At 48.1% G+C, this 21,199-nt stretch overlaps 1 protein-coding gene across 1 annotated transcript; it reads left to right on the forward strand.

Moving 5' to 3' along the window:
• Positions 1–4,958: 4,958 nt before the first annotated feature.
• Positions 4,959–15,858, forward strand: LOC105521926 (chromosome unknown open reading frame, human C2orf71). Its single transcript, XM_011956282.1, has 2 exons — positions 4,959–8,647; positions 14,137–15,858. Exons 1-2 carry the CDS (start codon positions 4,959–4,961, stop codon positions 14,333–14,335), a joined length of 3,888 nt encoding a protein of 1,295 aa, XP_011811672.1. The 3' UTR covers positions 14,336–15,858.
• The last annotated feature ends 5,341 nt before the right edge of the window (positions 15,859–21,199 follow it).

Below are 21,199 nucleotides of genomic sequence, written 5' to 3' on the forward strand. Positions count from 1 at the left end.
CGTCTACACTGGCATTGTATAAACAATAATAACTCTTACTGTGCTAAGTCACTGAAATTTGGGGATTGTTAGTTATAAAAGTTAGCCTACCCTTTTTAAAAAAAAAAACCAATTTATATGCAAGAATTGAATCTATTTCAATAAAACACTTTCTCTTATTACCACACAAAAAAACTAGACAAATGTTTTTCAAGCTTGTGGTACATTTAGGATACTTTGATTCTAAATATACACGACCTCGTGTACATGAAATTTGCTTTGGAGGATCCTTAGAGGCACCTTAACGAGTTAAGCAGTCAACCTCCAGAGGGACAATGTACCTGTGTGATGACTGATTCAGACCACAAGCCACGCACACTAAGAGTCAAGAAAAACAGGCAGGTGTTTCTGCTATGATCACCAAATCAAAAGCTACTTAGGGCAGACTTGGATATCACAGGTTGGTTTCTGATAGAATTGTGTATCCCACGAACAACTCTGGATGGATTGCTCTAAGGCACGTAACAGTAGCCAGATTGGCTCTTTTAATGATAGTTAATGATCCTCCAAAGCAAAGCAAGGAAGGCCAGCTTCTGAAAAGACAAATGTAAAATGAGTGCTTAATGAAGTGCCTGGAAAACAAACATGACCTCCTTCCCTGCCAGCTCACCATAATAGATGCGTGTTTATCTCTCTGTTACCTGTTCATCTCACATCTAGACCAGGGAATTGTGTTGCAAAAAGCGCTCCTTCAGATATGGAAGACCAGGTATGTCCTAGGTAGGCCTTGACTAGTGGGAAATTTTTCTTAGCTTTTAAGGTACAGGAGAGCCCCTTTGGTGAGACTGATAGAATTTGAGAGGTAAACATTTCTTAGATTGTTTAAATGACTTTCAGTCTTGGCTCAAAATTGATGTCACACTAGAACCATCTTTGCTGATCAGTTAGTTCAGGGCCACATGAAACAAAATGGCATGGAATTTATTTAACATGCTAAAGGGGAAAGACTAGGACCTTATAAACTAATGTTTAGAATACTTATATTTTAGATGCCATGGTTTGAGCTATGATATGGCCTGATCTTTTTTTTCAAGTGACCTTTTGAAGGTGGAGTCTAACTTTCCTCTTCTTGAATATAGACTCTACATAGTGACTTAGTGATTGGCTTCTACAGAATAGAATATGGAGGAAGTGAAGGTGACCTTTGAGATTAGGACTTGCTCTGGGGGCAGGCAGTTGCTCTGCTGTAAGAACACTCAAGCAGCTCTACAGAGGGGTCCATATGACATGTAACTGAGGCATCCTACAAACAGCCAGCAAGGAATGGCGGCCTTCATGTGAGTCAGTTATCATAGCCATGTAGATGAGCTATCTTGAAGAGAATCACCCAACCCCAGTCAAGCCTTCAGATGACTGCAATCCTGGCTGACATCTTGGCTGCAAACTCATGAGAGATCCTTTTGAGTTGCCCCCAAATTCCTGACCCACGCAAACTGTGAGATAATGTTTGTTATCTGAAGCTGCTAATTTTTGGAGTAGTTATATAAAAAGAGACAACTAACAGAGGGACCCTTTTCCAAGACCAAGGGCATTATAGCTAGGACCCTCTTAGGCACCAAGTAAAGTATACAATACCGCATTCTAGTTAGAGGTGTGTGTGTGCACATGCGCGTGTGCACACACACAAGTGCAACATACATAAAGCATGCAACTTCATTGTACAACTCAAGGAATTTTTGCCTATATAGTATATACCCAAATAACTACCACCTAGGTCAATATGTGGAACATTTCCAATACCCTAAAAAATTCCTTCATGTCCACAAGCGGTTGATAACTCTTCGCAGAGATCACCACTTTTCTAATTATTTAATATAACTATGGATTACTTGCCTGTTCCCGAACTCCATAAAAATGGAATGTTTCAACCTGCACTCTTTAATGTCTAGCTTCTTTCACTCATCATAATGATTTTAAAATTTATCCTGTTGTTACATGTTTCATTAGTTTGTTCCTTTCATTGTTTGGTAGTATTCCATTGTACAATTACATCAAATTTATCTATTTCCATATTGATAAACATTTGGGTTGTTTCCAATTTGAGGCCATTATGAGTAGAGTTCATAAATTTTCTTATACTAGTCTCTTTGCAGACCTTTATGTTCAATACTCTTGGGCAAATTCTTAGGAGTGGAATTGATGGGTCACAGGGTATATTTTTAAATATCAGTTTTCCAAAATAGTTGTACTTTTATATGCCCACTCAAAATAATTTTCATTTGAAGCATATCCAGTTTAAAAAGAAAGAAAAACAAAAGTTGGTCTTAATGAAAAATGAATGGCAATGAATAAAGAGCTTCCTAAATTATTTGGAATAGTCAAGGAAACTCATATGTAAGGTACAGAGCTATCTGACAGCAAATCCTCCAGGCAAACACTTTGATTTTGATCATTGGTTTGGAAATAATTTTAATCACTTAGATCAAAGTTTTTCACAAAGATGAGTCAAGCAGGGGCCTAAATCCCGAGAGGAGAAGAATTTACATAAAGCATCCTCCAGATGAGCTTTTCACTCTGTTAAATGGATGACCCGAAGGGAAAAGAAAGCCTTCCCACGTGGCACCCTTGTTTACCAGGCCAGCCCAGCACTGTGACAAATGAAGCAACGTCTTGATGCCTAACGCCGCTCGCCTGCAGGCACTGAGTCCGGCTTTGTGTTTCCCCTGAGTTCTGCTTCAAATAAACAGATCAGGGAAGTTTATTAATGATGCACTCTGGGGCATCGGGCTGCGATAGGCAGCAGGAGCTGCACACGGCCCCAGTGGCCAGTCTCCAGCTAGCACGAGAGGCAGCTCTAAGTCCTGCCTGTTTCGAAGACATCCTGACACCCACGGTGTTGTTTTCGTTGGTTGTATGGAGTTAAGTAGGAAAAAATGAAGACTGGGAAGCCAGAATAGCAACTCCAATCTCAGCAACTTCAGGGGGATGCTCAGAGATGCTCAATGCAATGTTTTTCTATTTGGAAAATTTCAAAATTGGCAACAACCTAGATGCCCAAAAATAGGAAATGGTTAAATAAAAGCCCCTCTTCTTCCTGCAGACAGTGGGAATCATTGTGTTTGAGAGCAGAGAAATTAAACAATGAAGCCTTAGAAAACTCCTGGGGCAGCAGTGGATTGAGCACAGGGTGAGGGTGGGGGGCAAAAAGAGCACCAGATTCAGAGGGTTCTAAGTGCATCACAGGCAATTATTTCCAGACCATTCAGGAATAAACCAACGCAAACCAATGAAATTCTTATGACTTTCATCATTATAAGCGCCCTAGCTTCCAGGTGAAAAGAGTAAGAAACTTTTTTTTTTTTTTTTTTTTTTACAGACACGGTCTCACTTCCAAAGTCCAGACTGGCTTACAGTAGCACTATCATGGCTCACTGCAGCCTCAACTTCCTGGGCTCAGGTGATTCTCCCACCTCGGCCTCCCGAGTAGCTGAGATTACAGGTGCGTGCCAGCATCCCCAGCTAATTTTTTGTATTTTCAGTGGAGACAGTCTCACCATGTTGCCCAGACTGGTCTCAAACTCCTGAGCTCAAATGATCAGCTCGCCTCAACCTTCCAAAGTGCTGAGATTTGTAGGTGTTGAGTCACACACCTGGCTGAAACTGCATGTTTTTGAATACCTACCATGGGTCAAGCACTTACCAAGTATTAATTGACAATCCCCATAGTGACTCTGTGAAGTACCGTGGTCCTCATTTCAAAGATGAGCTCTGCCTCAAGGAACTTTAAAAACTTTCGGAAGTTTCCCCAACTAACAGGAGAAAGAGTCAGGATTCAAACTCCTGTCTCTCTAGGCCAAGCCCTTGTTCTCGATTTTACTGACAGCAAATAAAATTTAAAATGAGTTTTTCAATGGGCAGCTGCTACCCTTAGCCACAGGCAGGAGCCCGACACTCAGCTTGAGCAGAAAGACAGGCTTCCCCTTGAGTTATCCTCCTAATAAGGAAATGGCTCTCCATTGCCCAGTTTTAGCTTGTTTTCCTATGAAGAAGGTTGAATAAAAAGCCTCTTCCCATGAAAGCATTGCCTTCCTGAGCATAGTGACCAGCCTTGAGCTTTACACGGCAGTGACTTTTCCTGCTGTCCCCATCCAAACTGGGGGTATAGCTTTCCTGCTACCTAACTCAATTTTCTAATGCAAAGGAAAGCAATCTTGCCTTCTTCATTCACTATCTTATTTAGAGACATTCTCTATCACTAGAGTTCTGGGGTTTTTATAAGCCACACAAACAATAACACATTACTTCAATTATTGTCTATTATGTTTTGGGGTCTTCTTGATAACAGCAGATTGGAGCACACGTGGCTGGTTTGCCCTTATTAAACCATGAAGGTCACTTCTCTTCCGGGGCCTGCAATCAACGAGCCCTCTCTTCTCTTCCACAAATGCATCTCTTCCAGAGCCTTTTGCAATTATGGCTCATTTCTCTAGGTTTCATATGGCAGGCGTCTGAACAGAATTAAAAGCATGAGCACGTGCAAAAATAATCCGCTTCCCAAGATAGTAAATGCTGAGAAGTTCTATATTAGAACACACTGTGAGTGCTGACTGGCTAGGGCATGATTAACCTAATAGGCTTAAGCTGCACTTGCTATCCACATCTGTCAGGAGGCAAGCAAAACACAGGCCTGTAATCCACCAGACTGGGGGCCTTCAGAATTTTCCTGCTGCTCACTAACAGCAGAGGGTTCCAAACTTAGAACAACAACAGGACGACAGGTACCACTCCCTCTTCACATTTGGACCAAGAAAATAAAGAAAGCTGGTTCCAAGTTTAGGATATTGTACCATGGACTTCAAAGGATTCTGGCCTGAAAATTGCCTGGATGGACTAGTAAGATTGCCTTTTGTTCCTATTTCAAATATGATTCTTGGAAAATTGTGAAGGTTGTGGGTGGAAGATGACTACAAGCTGAAATCATGGGGTGTACACCTTCACACAGTGACATTGTAAACAGCGTTGCAAAGAGTGGCATTCAGTTCTTGAAAAAGCCCAAAGCAATTCGGCCAGGATGTCAGGGCGGAAGTGAAAGAGGTTCCATCCCTTTGCTGGTTAAAAACTCCACCTGCTATGACGCTGGGGAGGGCCTGGCAGAGGAGCAGCCAAGTTCCAGGGGGAACCAAACCACAGCTAAAGGTCTTTGTCAGCTCATGGGAGATCCTGTTTCAGGCAAAAGGAAAGATATGGAAGGGCTGATCCCAGGAACCAAAACCTCTTCATCCCAGCTGAACAAATCACAAAGCCACATGGCTAAGGACATTCTGTTCAAGACACAGGGTTCCCATGGATCACAAGGGGCAGACTTTTCTGGAGATGAGAGTCAGGAAAGTAGTACCCAAGATACTTTCAAATGGAAAAGGACACTAAAATGTCACACGTCAAGCAAACAGAGCCATTGCTACCAAACCATCCACCCTGCTCATGAGTCTGAAGGCAAAGTGGACTTCCCGGAGCCCCTGGTAAAGGCCCACCAGCACGCTTACGCCTATCTCCACTCCAGCCTCTCCAAATATGAAGCAATTCTGTGCATCATCCATCAGGCCACCCAGACCCGGGAGCTGCTGCAGCCCATGGTCAGCTTCCTGCTGCTGTGCTTTGAGGAGATCAGCCAGCTTTTGGGGGAGATCTCCAAGGATGGAGAAGTACTCCTGCAGGAAGTTAGGGAGGATCTGGCTTGGCCTTTGAAGAAGAGAGAACCCCAGGAACAACCAGATCTCCTGCAACAGCTGCTGCAGTACACAGTCAGCAAACTGCAGGTGCTCAATGGCACGGTGGCCTCGCTCACCAACAGCTTCCTGGAGGGCTCCAGCAGCTACCTCCACTCCACTGCAACCCACTTGGAAAATAAGCTGAGCGCAAAAAAGAACGTGGATGAACGCCTCCTGGGGACTCTGGGGCAGCTACAGAGCCTGGCGAGTGGCCGTGGTGATCCTGGGGTGCAGGGTCTCCCCTTATGCTCTGAGGACAGTGGCATTGGTGCTGACAATGAGTCTGTGCAGTCGGTGGACAAGCTGGGCAAGCAAACCAGCTGGGACCTTGCACCAGAGCCTGAAGAATGGAAGTCGGTGACTTCGCCCCACACAGAAGCCAGGCAGTCCGGACACGCCTGGCAGCAAAGTCCATTCTGTATGGGTTCAGACAGACCCCAGGACTGCCTGCTCTCAGGGGCTCCTATGGCAAAGGTTCAGCCACAAGCACAGGATGAAGCAAGGAGCCCATGCCTTTCCAGTACAAGCCCTGAAAATATCACCTCCCCACCTTTGAAGCTGGGGACAAGCACCCCATGTGATTCCTTTGGGATTGGGGTCTCTGTGAAACCACATCTTTCCAAAACCTCCAGGCTGATGGACGCTCCATCTCTTAGTGACAGCGAGGACAGCAGCCCAGAGGAGGAAGACGAAATGAGCAGCATGAGTCTGTGTGTCTGGCAGGAAAAAACTCCACATTCAAGGCCACAATCTTCACCTGCTGACCGGGAAAGCCCATTTCAGGCCCGCACCAGGAGGCTTAGGAGCCTCCAGTCCCAGGAAATGATTCTGAAGATGAAGGAAGCAATCAGCGAAAGGATCAAGTTTGTCCCTGTGCCCTCCGGGCACCAGGATTGGTCTGAGGAGGAGGAGGGGAGGATAGTGGTCCCCCCAAGACCTAGCACCATCAGTGGCAGCAGGAGGGCCCCCGAGAGGCAGAGGAGGTCCCAGTCAGAGTCGTGTCTCCAGAGTCACGTGGAGGACCCCACCCTTCAGGAGCTGCGAAGGGTCCAGAGGGACCTCAGTCAGAAGCTGGAGGCATTTTATGACCTGGGTGCCAAAGGGCAGGAGCAGAGCCAGGAGCAGATTCTGCAGCCCAGAGCAGCAGCCGTGTGGCCCAATGGCACCTGCAAGGTCAGTCCAAGCAACACCACCAGCAGGCTCAAGGCATCCCTCACCAAGAACTTCAGTATTTTGCCTAGTCAGGACAAGAGCATCTTGCAGAAATGCAGTCCCCATCCTGAGGACGAACAGGGCAAAGCTGAGAAGCTTCCAAATGCCATCCCCTCAGGAGAGGTCAGTGAGGCTGCCGAGGCCACGGACTGGAATGTCAGGGGCTGTCCCACCAGAACATCCGTCAAGAAGCTTATTGAAACTTTCAGTCCCACAGAGAGTCTGAGGACATTGGGGGACTCTAAGGACTCCGGGGCAAATCTCTGCCTCAGGAATTGCATCATGCCGCCCAGACTTCCCATGTACAGGGGGCTTGCCCCTTTGTATCGGAAGTCCCAAATTTCTCCAGCATCAGGCAGAGAATCTCTCAAAATGGGCATAGGCTGGAAGCCCTTAGCACCTATCTTTCCCCCTCTGCCTAAAGCAGAAGCAGCCAAGAGTGAGGAGCTCAGCTGTGAAATGGAGGGGAACCCCGAGCACCTCCCTCCACCGCCCCTGGAAGTCCTGATGGACAAATCATTTGCTTCTCTGGAGTCCCCAGAAAGCAGCAAGTCCACAGAGAGCTCCCCGGAGGAAACGCAGGAGCCAGGGCTGGGAGAGGCTGGCCCCACCAGGAGACCGTGGGCTTCCCCAAAGCTGAGGGCCTCTGTGAGCCCCCTGGACTTGCTGCCCAGCAAGAGCACCGCCAGCCCCACCAAGCCTCGCGGCACAGGGCCAGGGAGTGGCAGGAGCAGCTGCCAGCTCAGGAAGCCAGCCCTGGACCTGAGCCGCCCACCAGCCACCAGCCAAAGCCCAGAGGTGAAGGGTGGGACTTGGAGTCAGGCAGAGAAGGCCGCCAGCCTCTACAGGCAGCCCCGGAAGGCCATCGCCTGGCACCACTCCAGCCCTCCACCTGGACAAAACAGGACCTCAGAATCCAGCCTGGCCAGACTGAGGCAGAGCCGAGAGAGAAGCCCCGCGGTGGGCAGAAAGGTCTCTCCCACGAGGACACACTGGGTGCCCCAAGCAGACAAGAGGCGCCGGAGTCTGCCCTCCTCGTACAGACCTGCCCAGTCAAGCCCCTCTGCTGTGCAGATGCCCCCCAGTCCACCACTCAGCCCTGGAGCTCCCAGCCCACCCGTGAGCCCCAGGGTGCTAAGCCCTCCAACCACAAAGCAGCGAACTTCCCCACCACACCAGCCCAAGCTGCCCAGCCCTCCCCTCGAGAGGGCACCCGCTCAGTGCAAGGTCTCTGGCCCTCCAACCCAGCACCCAGAAGCAAGCCCCCCTTCCTTGATTCCCTACCCATCACCCCCAATGTCCCCTTCTCAGGGGCACAAGGAAACAAGAGACTCTGAAGACAGCCAAGCAGTCATAGCCAAAGTGTCTGGGAACACACATTCCATATTCTGCCCAGCTACCTCCTCTCTGTTTGAAGCTAAACCGCCGCTCTCAACAGCCCACCCACTGACCCCACCATCGCTGCCGCCAGAAGCTGGAGGCCCTCTCGGGAACCCAGCAGGAGGCTGGAGGAACAGCTCAGGGCCTTGGCTGAGAGCAGACTCACAGCGGAGAGCGGCTCTGTGTGCCCTCAACCCTCTGCCTTTCCTCAGGAGGACAGCTTCTGACCGCCAGCCGGGTGCCCGACTGCAGCCTCCCGTCTTGAGCCCCACCAGCACCTCTTGTGAATCCCAGCTCGGCCAAAGCAGGTAAGGAGTGTCCTGGGGTCACTGCCCTTCAGTGGCTTGGAATAGAGAGGAACAGAGCCAATGGGCCTCAGCATCTTCTAGGTCCCAGTAGTTTTCAAACTGTGCTGCAAGGGAAGAGGCAGTTGGGAAAAAGAGGTGTAGGGGGCAGTTCCAGCTCCCCTACTCTCCAACCTTGAGTTACTGTGCTCTTATCTGTTACACATTCCAGCTTCCTAAGAAAGATTTTAATTGGAAAGAGGCCCTGCTGTATTAAAAAAATCAAGTTCAAATGAGAACACATGGACAGGAAAGGCGCCCACACCGGGGCCTGTCAGGGGGTAGGGAGCAAGAGGAGGGATAGCATTAAGACAAATACCTAACGCATGCGGGGCTTAAAACCTAGATGATGGGTTGATAGGTGCAGCAAACCACCATGAAACATGTATGTCTATGTAACAAACCTGCACGTTCTGCACATGTATCCCAGAACGTCAAGTTAAAATATATATATATATATCTCAAAAAAATAAAATAATAAAGTTCAAAACACTCAAGTTAGTTCAACCCCACACAACCCGTGTTTTACAGCTGGGGAAGCTGAGATGAAAAGGCTTGCCCCTATGGCTGGCTCACTGGCGCTGCGTCTCAAACCAGCAGCCTGGCTCCCCTTGTTTCTGGTTCCCCGCAGGAGACCAGCATCTAGTTGGGAGGTTCTCCAACTATTTGGTCCCAGGACTCCTTTAAACCCTTTAAAGTTATTAAGAGCCCAAAAGAGCCTTTGTGTGTGGAGGCGGTATCTATCAATGTTTACTGTATTGGAAGTTAAAACTGAGAAATATGTAAAATTTTTTTAAAAAAATATATGTTAACACATAATATACTCATAAAAAGTGTGTATTTTCTGTCTAGTTTAAAGCTTATATTTTAGGTTCATAGGTACATGTGCAGGTTTGTGATATAGGTAAACTTGTGTCACAGGGGTTTATTGTACAGATAATTTCATCACCCAGGTACTAATACCCAATAGCTCCTCTGCCTCCTCCCACCCTCCACCCCTCAAGTAGGCCCCAGTGTCTACTGTTCCCCTCTTTGTGCCCATGAGTTCTCATCATTTAGCTCCTACTTATAAGAACATGCAGTATTTGGTTAGTTTGCTAAGGATAATTAATGACCTCTAGCGCCTTCCATGTTCCTGCAAAAGACATGATCTTGTTCTTTGTTATGGCTGCATAGTACTCCATGGTATATACATGTATTACATTTTCTTTATCCAGTCTGTCATTGATGGGCATTTGGGTTGATTCCATGTCTTTGCTATTGTGAATAGTGCTGCAATGAACATTTGTATGCACGTGTCTTTATGAAAAGAGTATCTTCTACACCAACAAAAAATTTGGGGAAAAGAATAGCACTGTCATACATTTTTTCAAATCTTTTTAGCATCTGGTTTAATATAAAATGACTGGATTCACAGCTCTGCTTCCATTGTCAACCTGTTGGGATCTCACACCTCATGTAGACGCTAGTATCTCCACCCTACATTCACAAGAGAATGAGTGAGAAGGAGAATGACATCTTAGTATTATGATGAAAATAGTTTCGACGTCATGGGCCCCCTATAAGTGTCTCAGGAATAACCAGGGGCCCCCAGACCACACTTTGAGAATGGCTAGTCCTGGAGGCGTGGAATATAAATGTGTGGCTTCCCATATCCCCGGGGACCTGGCTCCACTTCTCCTCTAACTTCAAAAGTTTGTGGAGTGAGAACAAGAGTCTTCATGACTGCTGAGCGCCAGAATCCAGGGGTGGGGCTGCTACCTCTCCCCCGGGGCAGACTGAGCTCCAAGTGTGCCTTTCTCATCAGGGCAACAGATGTGCATGTCATTGGCCCAGCCGTGCAGACAGGCCCGGACATGCAGCCGCAATGGGGCATGAGTCAAAGTGTAGCCATTGCTGGGCACTGAAAGAACTCATATGCTCAAGTGGTTATTTTACAGAATACACGGGGAAATGTGCCTTTACCCAAACTGGCGTAGAAACAATAACAAAAAAATAATATCTGAGGTCTATTAGAGAAGAACTCTTATCAATGTGTCTTGATATCAGATCAGACAAAGCTCAACTGACACCGGTCCTTGCTATCTTTGCATAGCCCACGATTGTGTAAATCAGCAGTTAATTTCTGCCAGAGTGATATGTGTTGCAGACTTCACAATCTGTCCAGGCACAAATGGTAATTTTTGACAAAGTACTCGGCAGTCAATTTTAAATAAAGATATTATCTCGGGAAAGTTGTGCATTATTACAGTTAAACTTCCCCAGCCACTTGAAAGAAATGAAATATTGATTATTTTTGCAAGAATCTTAATATAACATTGCTCTTTTCTTAAATCTAAAATGAGCTTTCCTACAGTACAGTGGTTTTCATCTAAGAACCTCTATAAATGTTAATGTATTATTCCTCACTCCAGCCACTTATTCAGTTATTAGATTTCTAAAACTGTGCCCTTCAGGAGAAGAGCTTGAGAGAACAGGGACAATAAAATGGCATTAATTAAAAACACTAACATTTTAAAACAGCAGGAGCAATAATAAAGTAACATAAAGTTGTTCAAGAAGAAAATAATGCCCTTCCTCAGGCTTCTCCTCAGAACAGGGCAGCTAAAAGGTTGTTTTATGTCCTGAATCTCAACACTTGGGGCAGGGGTGGCGGGGAGGTAACAGTGGCTTGAAAGAGAGAGGATGTCCAGGCGCGGTGGCTCACGCATGTAATCCCAGAACTTTAGGAGGCTGAGGTGGGTAGATCACTTGAGGTCAGGAGTTCGAGACCAGCCTGGCCAACATGGTAAAACCCCGTCTCTACTATAAAAATACAAAAATTAGCAGGGCATGGTGACACGTGCCTGTAATGCCAGCTACTCAGGAGGCTGAGACACAAGAATTGCTTGAACCTGGGGGCGGCAGTTACAGTGAGCCAAGATCGCACCATTGCACTCCAGCTTGAGTGACAGAGAGAGACTCCATCTCAAGAAAAATTTAAAAAAAGAGAGAGAGGAGGGTTCGTAAACAGGAGGCCTCCCAAGGTCACACGGAAGGTTATATAATGACTTGCAACCATTCCCCTACCTCTCACGACACCACACAGCTCTAAGCCTTCCCACACTGTGAACATGTGATGGGAAAGTGCTCATTCCCCAGCACCCCCGCCCCCAGGTATAAAGTTGGCATCTGGGAGCAGAAGCGCACCTGCTGTAAGTGCGTCAGGCCTTTGCCACCCTGTGGATAGCAAGCTTTTTTTCTGCCATCCTGCATATGGGGAAACACCACCAGGGACTAGGCATGATTTCCCCAAGATCATGCAACAAGCCAGTGCCAGGGAGCCAGAGGCTGCTCAGAACGGACTGTTTCCCCAAGCAGGGACATGCAGGGACACAACCACACCCATGATGTCTTGCAGCTGAGGCAGGCCTGCAAGCTGAACCAGCCTGCCCTTCCAGTCACCCCGTGCGAGGCAGGAGCCCCTTTTTAGAAAATGCGTGATGTTTGTATCTCCCGATCTTGGGGCCCTGGGGATTGGGAACAGCCCTTGGAGGCTTACCCAGGAAGCTCAATGACTGAGCTACAACTGTTATTTATGTGCCAAATCCCCCAGCGGGGGTACCAGCCTAGGTCTCCGGATGTTGGGGCACTGTGTGCATTCGAGAAGGCTCCAGACTTGCTCCCCTCAATGTGGTGCTTTCAGCCTTTGCCTGGCCTGCCCAGGCATGCACGCTCTGCCACCTTTACTCAGTCTCCTGGATCAGAAGCCCAATGGCCCCTGGACCCTGAACTCCTGTAGGGACCTGTGATAGGGCCGGAGACCAACACAGATGAGATTGGCTCCAAGGCACAGTGTGTTGGGTTCCTTCCTGTCCAACAACCATAGTTGTGTGCTGGTCTTAGCACCCACCGCACTTACCCACGACTCCTACCACCCACCTCGATCGTGTTCAGATCCAAATACAAACATATTCTCCACTAGTTTAGCATCCCATGTAAGCCTAACCTCACAGAGCCGAGCATGTTGCACAATAAAGCTCACAGATCAGGCAAGAATGTGCTGTCGCAGGCAGAGAGAAGCCTTCTTACCTGTGCATGTGCGGAACTAGGGTCCTGTCCTGGCCCTGAGGCAACTGACTGAGAGCTCTGACCAAGGCCTCATAGTCCCTGTAATAGGATGGCGTGGTGCCTAGAGTCCTTTCCTAGTGCGACTTCCTATTCACTCAACAATGCAGCTCCATAGTGTCACTACCCACCTCTGGGGCACTTAACACTATTAATACAATAGTACACCAAGGGTCTTCCATGCTTCACCCAGTATTGATACCTATGAGTGCCTGATGAGCTGCGTACTTACTATTATTACTTCCTTTTTTTTTTTTTTTCTTTTAGACGGAGTTTCACTCTTGTTGCCCAGGAGGCTGGAGTGCCGTGGCGCAATCTCGGCTCACTGCAACCTCCACCTCCTGGGTTCAAGCGATGCTCCTATCTCAGCCTCCTGAGCAGCTGGGATTACAGGCATCTGCCACTATGCCAGGCTAATTTTTGGTATTTTTAGTAGAGATGTGGTTTCACCATGTTAGCCAGGCTGGTCTCAAACTCCTGACCCCAGGTGATCCACCTCCTCAGCCTCCCAAAGTTCTGGGATTACAGGCATGAGCCACCATGCCCAGCCTATTACTTCCATTTTATACAGAAGGAAACAAAGACTCAGAGGGGTGAACTAATAAGCCGGAGAGTCAGGACTTGAACCCAGGCAGCTAGCCTCTAATCCCCACTCTGGGGAGCCTCAGGCTGTCCTGCCAGCAGACGGCCAGTGTGGCTTCCTGGGCAGGTCCCCTGCTAGCAGAAGCTTGCTCCATGCTCAGGGCCACCCTCCACTCTGCACTCCTAAGGCATGCCAAATCCCACTCAGGCTCCTGTGGGGGTCCCCTCCCCATGCAAAGTTCCTCTTAGCTGTGTCACTCCGCAGCTGGGAAGCTCTGTTCCAGCCAAATGCGGGGCCTGGGCTGGGCCAAGTTGTTTGCATTTTTCTCTATTCAGGAAAAGGGTGGCAGCTGCGTGAAGCCAGTTTTTTTCCTTGTTGTTGTTGTCTTTAATTCAACTGGCTAAGCCTAGCCCTTATTAAACAAGAAGTGCTTTAAAAACAAAAACAAAATTAAGGCCCAGCTCCCAGAGCTTCTGAGGGAGTTGCTTTGTTCAGAGCAGCAGGATCCAGGGCTTCAGGGGGAAAGAACAGGACTCAGCCTGTCACCCCAGCTCCCGCAGCGCCCACCCCTGCAGGCACATGGCAAGGGCGGCACCAGCCTGGCAAGCCTGGTACAGAGGGCAGAGGCCTGGCCCCCAGGGTGAACAGGCACAATTGTGGGAGAAGGCTGGGGAGGGACAGAAAGGGAGAATGGAGGACAGGGGTGGGGCAGGAAGGAGCAGCAGAGGAGTGTCTGACCTGCACTTGTCCTTTCTCTCAGCAGCAGCAGCGAGGAGAGCCCCAAGAAGGACACAGAGCCGGGGAGCAGCCCCTGTTCCCCTGAACTGCAGGGCAGCAGCAGGCGTGCATCTCCCCCAGAGTTCTGTGTGCTGGGCCACGGGCTGCAACCAGAGCCTCGCGCCGGCCACATCCAGGACAAATCCCAGCCAGAGGCACAGCCCCAGCAAGAGGAGGTGTCCTGACAGGCTGACGAGGGGGCCACACTCACGCAGTCACCCCAGAAGGCCAAGTGTGACAGCCAAGTGTCCAGCCTGACCCAGAGATGATGGGCAAACCAAACTCCTACTGAGGTGTCCTGGAAAGGCCTGGAAGGTGCACTGCCCAGCGGGTCTGCTGAATTTTAAACAAACGCCGTTTTCAGTCCCAGATCCTGCTCTGCCTTGGGGTTCAAAGGTTAACCAGAACTTTAGACCCCACAATGACAGTATTTAATCCTTCAAGCGCTGGCCTTAATTTTGGGGTGGGGTGGGGAGTGGAGAATGTATTTGTTGCATGCTTGATAGGGTTTTAACTGGGTTCGTTCCTTGAGATCACTGAAGGAAGCCTCACAACAGTGAATGAAGCAGATAGCATTCTCCAGTTTTGCGCACATGAAAACCGAAGGCGTGGGGAGAGGCCCCCTCAAGTGTTTTGCTCAAGGTCATACAGCTAAGAAGAGAATAGAGCAAAATTTTGCACAGATGAGTCTGGTGCTAGAATCTCTCTACTCTTTTTATTACATTCCATTGCCCGTAAGTATTGCGTCACTCCACCTGCCTAAAGCCGACATGGGTGCGCAAGTGGTCGGAAAGCTTCTTTGTTGTAAGATTAAGTCATGGCACAGCATTGGAGCCCCTATTGAGAGCTTTGTTTAGAAGCACGTGGCTCCCAAAATGAGAAGGCTGAGTGAGCTGGGATTAAAACACACAGCCCCACCTGTCCCATGTCCTCTCCTCCTTCCCAAGCTCAGTTTCAATGCTTTAAACCTAAAGCTGACAGCTCACAATACCAGCCACGCTGCCTCTCGGCCTAAGCGTGTAGCAAACGCTCTCACTGCCCTACACGTTACGTGCTTCTCGACTGAGTAGGGTAAACCAAGCCTCCCAAACAAGGCAGCCCATTCTCTACATGCCATGGGCGCTGGAGCGCAGAAGATAGCGTGGATAAGACATACGCACTCACACGCCGATCTCCTCTCAGAGGCTTCTTGGCCAACTTTATTCCCAGGTCATCTTGCAAGAACTTCTGCTGGAGTCGAAATCAAAGTGAAAAACAGTTGTTCATGCCAAAAACCTGCTTCTGCCAATGAACTAGATATTTGCTGCAGATCTTGGAATGTTTCCATTGGAGGCTGTGGTGTATGTTCTGTTTAGAAAAGATTTTGCAGTAACTGAGAGATTCAATGCCGGCTCAATGGGTTGGCAAAAGACAAGAATTCTTACCCACAGGGGTACAGCTAAGGGACGATCCTCCAGATCTGCTGCAAAGCTGATTTTTAAAGTTTGGGGAAATCACAGACCTCAAACCCATTCTTGCTGAGATTGTGAGCTCAAAAACTTGTGAAACTGTGTCCCTAGGGACTCCAGCTACCTCCCCAGAGAGAGGCTATGACTCTGAGTAAATGAATCGCACCTCGACTTGTCCAGTTATTATTCAAAGGCACCCAAACAGCTGATTAAACTACCAAGAGGGGCCACAACCCACCCCTCTGCTGGAAATGCACACACAGCTCTGCTCACGTTTGCTCCTGTTGTCGCCCTCATCTCAGAGAAGTGCTCAGGCAGTGCCCAGGCCAGCGATTCTAGAGCCAAGCCACACCCACTGCTGGGTGGACACTTAGGAGCTCCCTGGGCTGCAGGCAATGAGGGAAGTCCAGCCACCCAGGCAGGGCTGGGGCCGAGATAAGCACATGAGAATGGACCAGACTCAGGAAACTTGCCCGACAGATATCTGGGCATTCTCCCTAAATGGTTGGGCAGACCATTGGGTGACCATGGGGTGAGCCTTAGGAAAGCTGGGCACTGAGCTGAGTGAGGAGACACACAGTGTGGGCAGCCTTTGAGGTTAGCGCACAGGTAAGTGGCTTCAGGTGGGACTGCTCAGAAAGTGGGCCCTGCCTGAGCTAGGATTTAGGGGCAGGATTGCTGGAGGTCTGAGGAAACAAAGCTGTTCCTCAGCTGCAGGGAGACTGGAATGGGACACAGTGGGTGAACCTGGGATACCATGAGGGGGTGTAACCACAGGAATTAGAAACATTTTAGTTACTGGAACCAGGATATGAAGTGGAGCCAGACCAGCAGTGAGGGAAAGCAAGGCTGAGTCTCCAGTCTCCAGTCCAGGCCTCCTTCCGTAAAGGGCCTCATCTTAAAAGTCCAGGGGCTGGGTAGAAAGTGGAAAGGGTGGCCAAGTGCCCCCTGCGGTGGAAGCAAGGAGCCAGGCACAGTATTCCACCACTGAAGGGGTCAGTGTCATGGAGAACACACAGGAAGGGTCCCGAATGAACAACTGTGCTTTCCGTGAGCACCCATGGCAGGAATCTACACTTTTTATTCATAGAGTTAGAAACCAAGGACTGTCAGGGATACAGAGGAGGAGGAACCCACCACAGATCCATCTAAGGGGTGCATGTCATACCCATCTTCTTACTCGGGCCAGCTCCACCCTAGAGGAGCACAGCTTTCATCCTCCCGACCATGGAGGCCCCAGAGCTGTGGAGAGGGAGGTACTGAGCCCAGCCCTTTACCCAACACTTTAATGACACTGTAAACAGCTCCACCCCAGGGAAAAAAAACACAATTTTCTGCTTCCATCAAAAGGATTCATGGAGAAAAGAAAACATCATATTCTGGCAGAACAGTGATAGTTTTTTGCAAGTATAAGCACAATCTTCAAGATGAAATACAAACCTCCCTCCACGGCTGGGGTCTGAGCTGCCGTTTACTCTAAGCAGTATTTATCTTCCTTCCTCACATTGTATGCCCAGTTCAGAGCCTAAAATAATCCATGTTGAAAGGAAATACAGGGCACACAGACCAAGGAGACTTTTCTTTCATTGTGAAGGGCCTAGGATTGACAAGACTTGCCTCATAAACCTTATGATGTGAATGAAAGGGATTTTGAGAAATATATTCTTTTTCTGAAATAAACCAGTGTTTTGCATGTATCAGAGGAGGCACTGCAGTGAATTATAAGTGCTGACGTATTTGGCAATTGATCCTCTGGTTGACGGCTTACAGGCTGCTAAAGCACCCACTCTATCTTTCAAAGGAAGTCTTTTCAAAGGTAATATATTTTTAAGTAGCCCCACATCAAAGATTCAGTTGAACTGCCATAAAGTACACGTGTTCTGAGCCTGTATTAACAGAACATGTTATACTGCACTATCGTCTACTCCCCGTGCCTACCTGAGGTTTAAATAAAGCTCCATCAATCCATCCAGACGTTTTTATGAAATGTAATTAAAAATGCATCGCACAAGAAGAGGAGCAAACAGTTAATTCACTCAGCACTCTAATTCAACTTTATGGAGGACCCTGGACACTGCAGGCTTGATTGCACTCCTGGACTTCAGAAAGTAACTTTGTGAATAGTCCGTGGGCTCTGCATCAGGTGGCTCTAGGATTCCACTGACCTAGTCACCCGCTTCTGAACGCTGTCATTCCAGACACCCTTGAAGTCTAGCACACGAGGAAGCAATCGGTGTTGGCTGCAGTGATAGCACTGGCGGGGCTCAGTTAATGGCCATAGATAAAGCTGATTGGCCTAAACTGGAGGAAAAAGAAAAAGAGGAGGAAGAGAGCAGGAGGAGAAAGAAACAAGGGGTATGGTAACTGGGCCACTCATTCTCAGGAACCGGAGAGTATCATGCTCCTGAGGGTTGGACTTAGAACACCAGAGCCTGAGTCGTGACACCTCCATTCCCTGGCTCTGTGACCTGGCATCTCTGGGCCCGTGTCTTCATCTGCAAAGCAGTGATAATGTCAGCCTACTTATCCCACCATCTGCACGACAGGGGCAAACGTGTCTTTTCTAAGGCATCCTTTTGAGCCATCTTGGGGAACGGAACTCATAAACCTGGCCATTTGGTCTTTAATGTTCGTCTCTGCTGCCTCTGCACTTTAAGATCCCAATTGAGAAAAGAAGCCAGTATCATTTCCCCCTCATTCCTGAGCTGCGTTTTGATCTTTGGAGAAACTTAAAAACAGCTGTCAAACTCAGCAAGCATTGACTTCCTTCTTTGAAGGTTTTCATGTCTTTCAAAGTGAAGAGAAAAGACTTTACAACGTTTGCTTGCAATCGCAAGTACATATGTCAAATACACCACATGGAAAAAAACAAATTAAGCCTCTGAATCTCTCGTCTTTCCCATGTTGAGTCATGAGGCTGTCAGTCAGTCAGATAGATGGCCAGCAATTACTCTGAACACTGCTAAACAGCAGGCTTTGCATGCAGTGTGGGATGAGGCTCCCGTTAATAACAATTCTACCTTTCTTTGTATGTAACGCTCTACTTTTTCAAAATGCGATTACTACATTGTTTCATTAAATCTTTAGGGGAAAAAAGACTCTATGAGATGGACAAAGCAAATGTTTTTTCAATACCTTTTACACATGAGAAAAATATTTAACTCCAAAGACACATTGCCAGTGAGGGCAGAGCAGGCCTCTTACCCTGGCCAGCCTTCCTCCCCATACCTGGAAAGCAGGATCTAGATTATTCCAGAGAGACAGTACTGGAAGGAGACAGCATACCTTTCTACGGAAGAAATTCTCCATTTTCTCCAACATTTACAAATAGGAAATTATTTTTCTTTTTGAAGATACAGGGTCTCACTCAGTGTCACCCAGGCTGGAGTGAAGTGACACAATCATAGCTCGCTGTAGTTCACTGCGGCCTCGAACTCGTAAGCTCAGTCTCACTGCAGCCTCGAACTCGTAAGCTCAGTCTCACTGCAGCCTCGAACTCGTAAGCTCAGTCTCCTAATTAGCTGGGACTACAGGCATGCACCACCATGCCCAGTTATGTTTTTTTTATTTTTTGTAGAGATGGGGTCTTGCTCTGTTGCCCAGGCTGGTCTCAAACTCCCAGACTCAAGCAATCCTCCTACCTCAGCCTCTCAAAGCGCTGGGATTACAGGTGTGAGCTGCCACACCTAGCCCAGGAAATTACTTTTCATATCTAACCAAAGTTCAGCTGAAATTCTAGCCATTCCTCAAACTAGCTTGGATGAAAACTCAAAACAAGGTCTCCAAGAGTTTTTAAATTCCCTCTGAGGACCTCGACCACTCCCATCATTTTCCAGCCAGACACACACACACAAACACACACACACAAACTGCTGCTAGCATTAAGAAAAAAAGAAAAGTATCTTCCAAAAATCTTTGCTTCTCATTGCCATGAACCCTGAAGCGGGCTTCCAGATGAAAACTGGCAGAAGCAGACGTGGCCTCCTTCTGGAGACAGCTCTTTATTGCCAGGGCCCCACAGCGGTAAAAACCAGTGGATGAGACAGAAAAGAATATAGACCCTGGGAAACAAATTGCCTTCATGAAAATTATTTATCTAGCAATTTTTTTCCCTTCCTTTGGAAAGGGACAGGATTGGCTATGTTTACAAAACCTGGTGACATTTTAAAGCGATTGTTTAGTTAACGGCTTCTGACATCAGCTGCAGAAGTGCCGGATCACTTTAAGGATGTAAAAATTCTCAAGGAGAACCCAAGGTGATGCTAATAACAGCTGTCAACCCACAGAGAGGTAATTATAACGATGTGATTAAAACAAAGCCAAGCCTTCAAATGTTACAGCCAGCTTCACTGAAACACCAGGGGACGGGATATGGCGAAACCAGCAGGCCCCCTGAATAAACCCCAGTAATGATAAGGACCAAACCTGAGCCCCCAAGAGGTCCCTGACTCAGAAACACCCACCAGGGAGCACCCGTGCTCACGGTGATGCCGCCGTGCTATCTGGAACCCAGCTGGGAGCAGGCAGTTAGGACGCTGCTTCCCAGGCTGCCTGATCTTCAGAATCAGCTACTTGATAATTTGCAGATTCCCAGGCCTTCCCCGCAGTAACAGATCTACAGCTGAGACTGAATCTGAGTTTTTAAAAAGCACTTGTTCCTGTCTCTCTCTCCCCGTCTCCTCCCTCAAGCAGTTCTTTTCATCAACCACGTTTGGTAAAGACCGATTGAGGCATGCTGACTCCCAGGTGTGGGCTAGCCTGGGAACCTCATAACCACTGAAAGCTTTGAGATTGTGACAGGTTCTCAACCTTGAGAGTGAGCGATCAAGGCTCTGATTCAGTAGGTCTGGAGTACAACCCAGGGATCTGTACTTTAACAATCACTGTGGGTGATATTGTAACAAGCCACAGTCCACACTTGGTGCCTACAGCATCCCCAGGCCAACAGCTTCCAATCAGGGCATACCTGAAGTCTTCCCTTTTTCCACTATGAAGCTGCAGCAGTCCTCTGCTTGCATATGAGCCTCTGCCAAGACTCAGGTCATCATGGCAGACTCCCTTGCTAAAGCAAGCTCTGAATAGACTATCCTTTTCTCATGTAGTCTTCATTTGTGCCCGCAAATCCTATCCCCACCAGAGGCCAAGTGTTCACAGAATGTCCTAATGATCAGAGCTGACCAAGCAGACCCTCTGCCCTGAAGCTTTTGGGAGCAAAACTCTGGGACTAGACTAACTCCAGAAATCCATGGGGCTTCAATGGGTTCTTTCAAAGGGCTCAAACTGACCCAAGGGAAAGTAAATGTCTTACAGCCATAAAGCATCCTGGAACAGAAAGTCAGGGGCTTGGGAGTCAAGCAGGCCTGGACACATACCCAACTTTCAGCCACTTTCTTGCTGTCTTAGGGCCTGACCCCGCGAAGTATGGTCCCTGCCAGACTCACAGGACTGACATCACCTGGGAATTGAACAATGCAGACTCTCAGGCTCTACCCAGACCTGCTGAAACAGAATCTGTGCTTTACCAAAATTCCCAGGTGATTCCTGTGTACTGGCTGAGGTTGTTCATTAAGCATCGCTGAGGCTCAGTTTCCTCATCAGGAA

This window comes from Colobus angolensis, unplaced genomic scaffold (assembly GCF_000951035.1).
Source record: "Colobus angolensis palliatus isolate OR3802 unplaced genomic scaffold, Cang.pa_1.0 Scaffold413, whole genome shotgun sequence".
Taxonomy (NCBI): domain Eukaryota; kingdom Metazoa; phylum Chordata; class Mammalia; order Primates; family Cercopithecidae; genus Colobus; species Colobus angolensis.

Coding starts and splice junctions, on each gene's coding strand:
- LOC105521926 (XM_011956282.1), top strand. CDS start 4,959: ATGGGGTGTACACCTTCACACAGTGACATTGTAAACAGCGTTGCAAAG. Junction 8,648..14,136: donor TCCCAGCTCGGCCAAAGCAG/GTAAGGAGTGTC, acceptor TTCTCTCAGCAG/CAGCAGCGAGGAGAGCCCCA.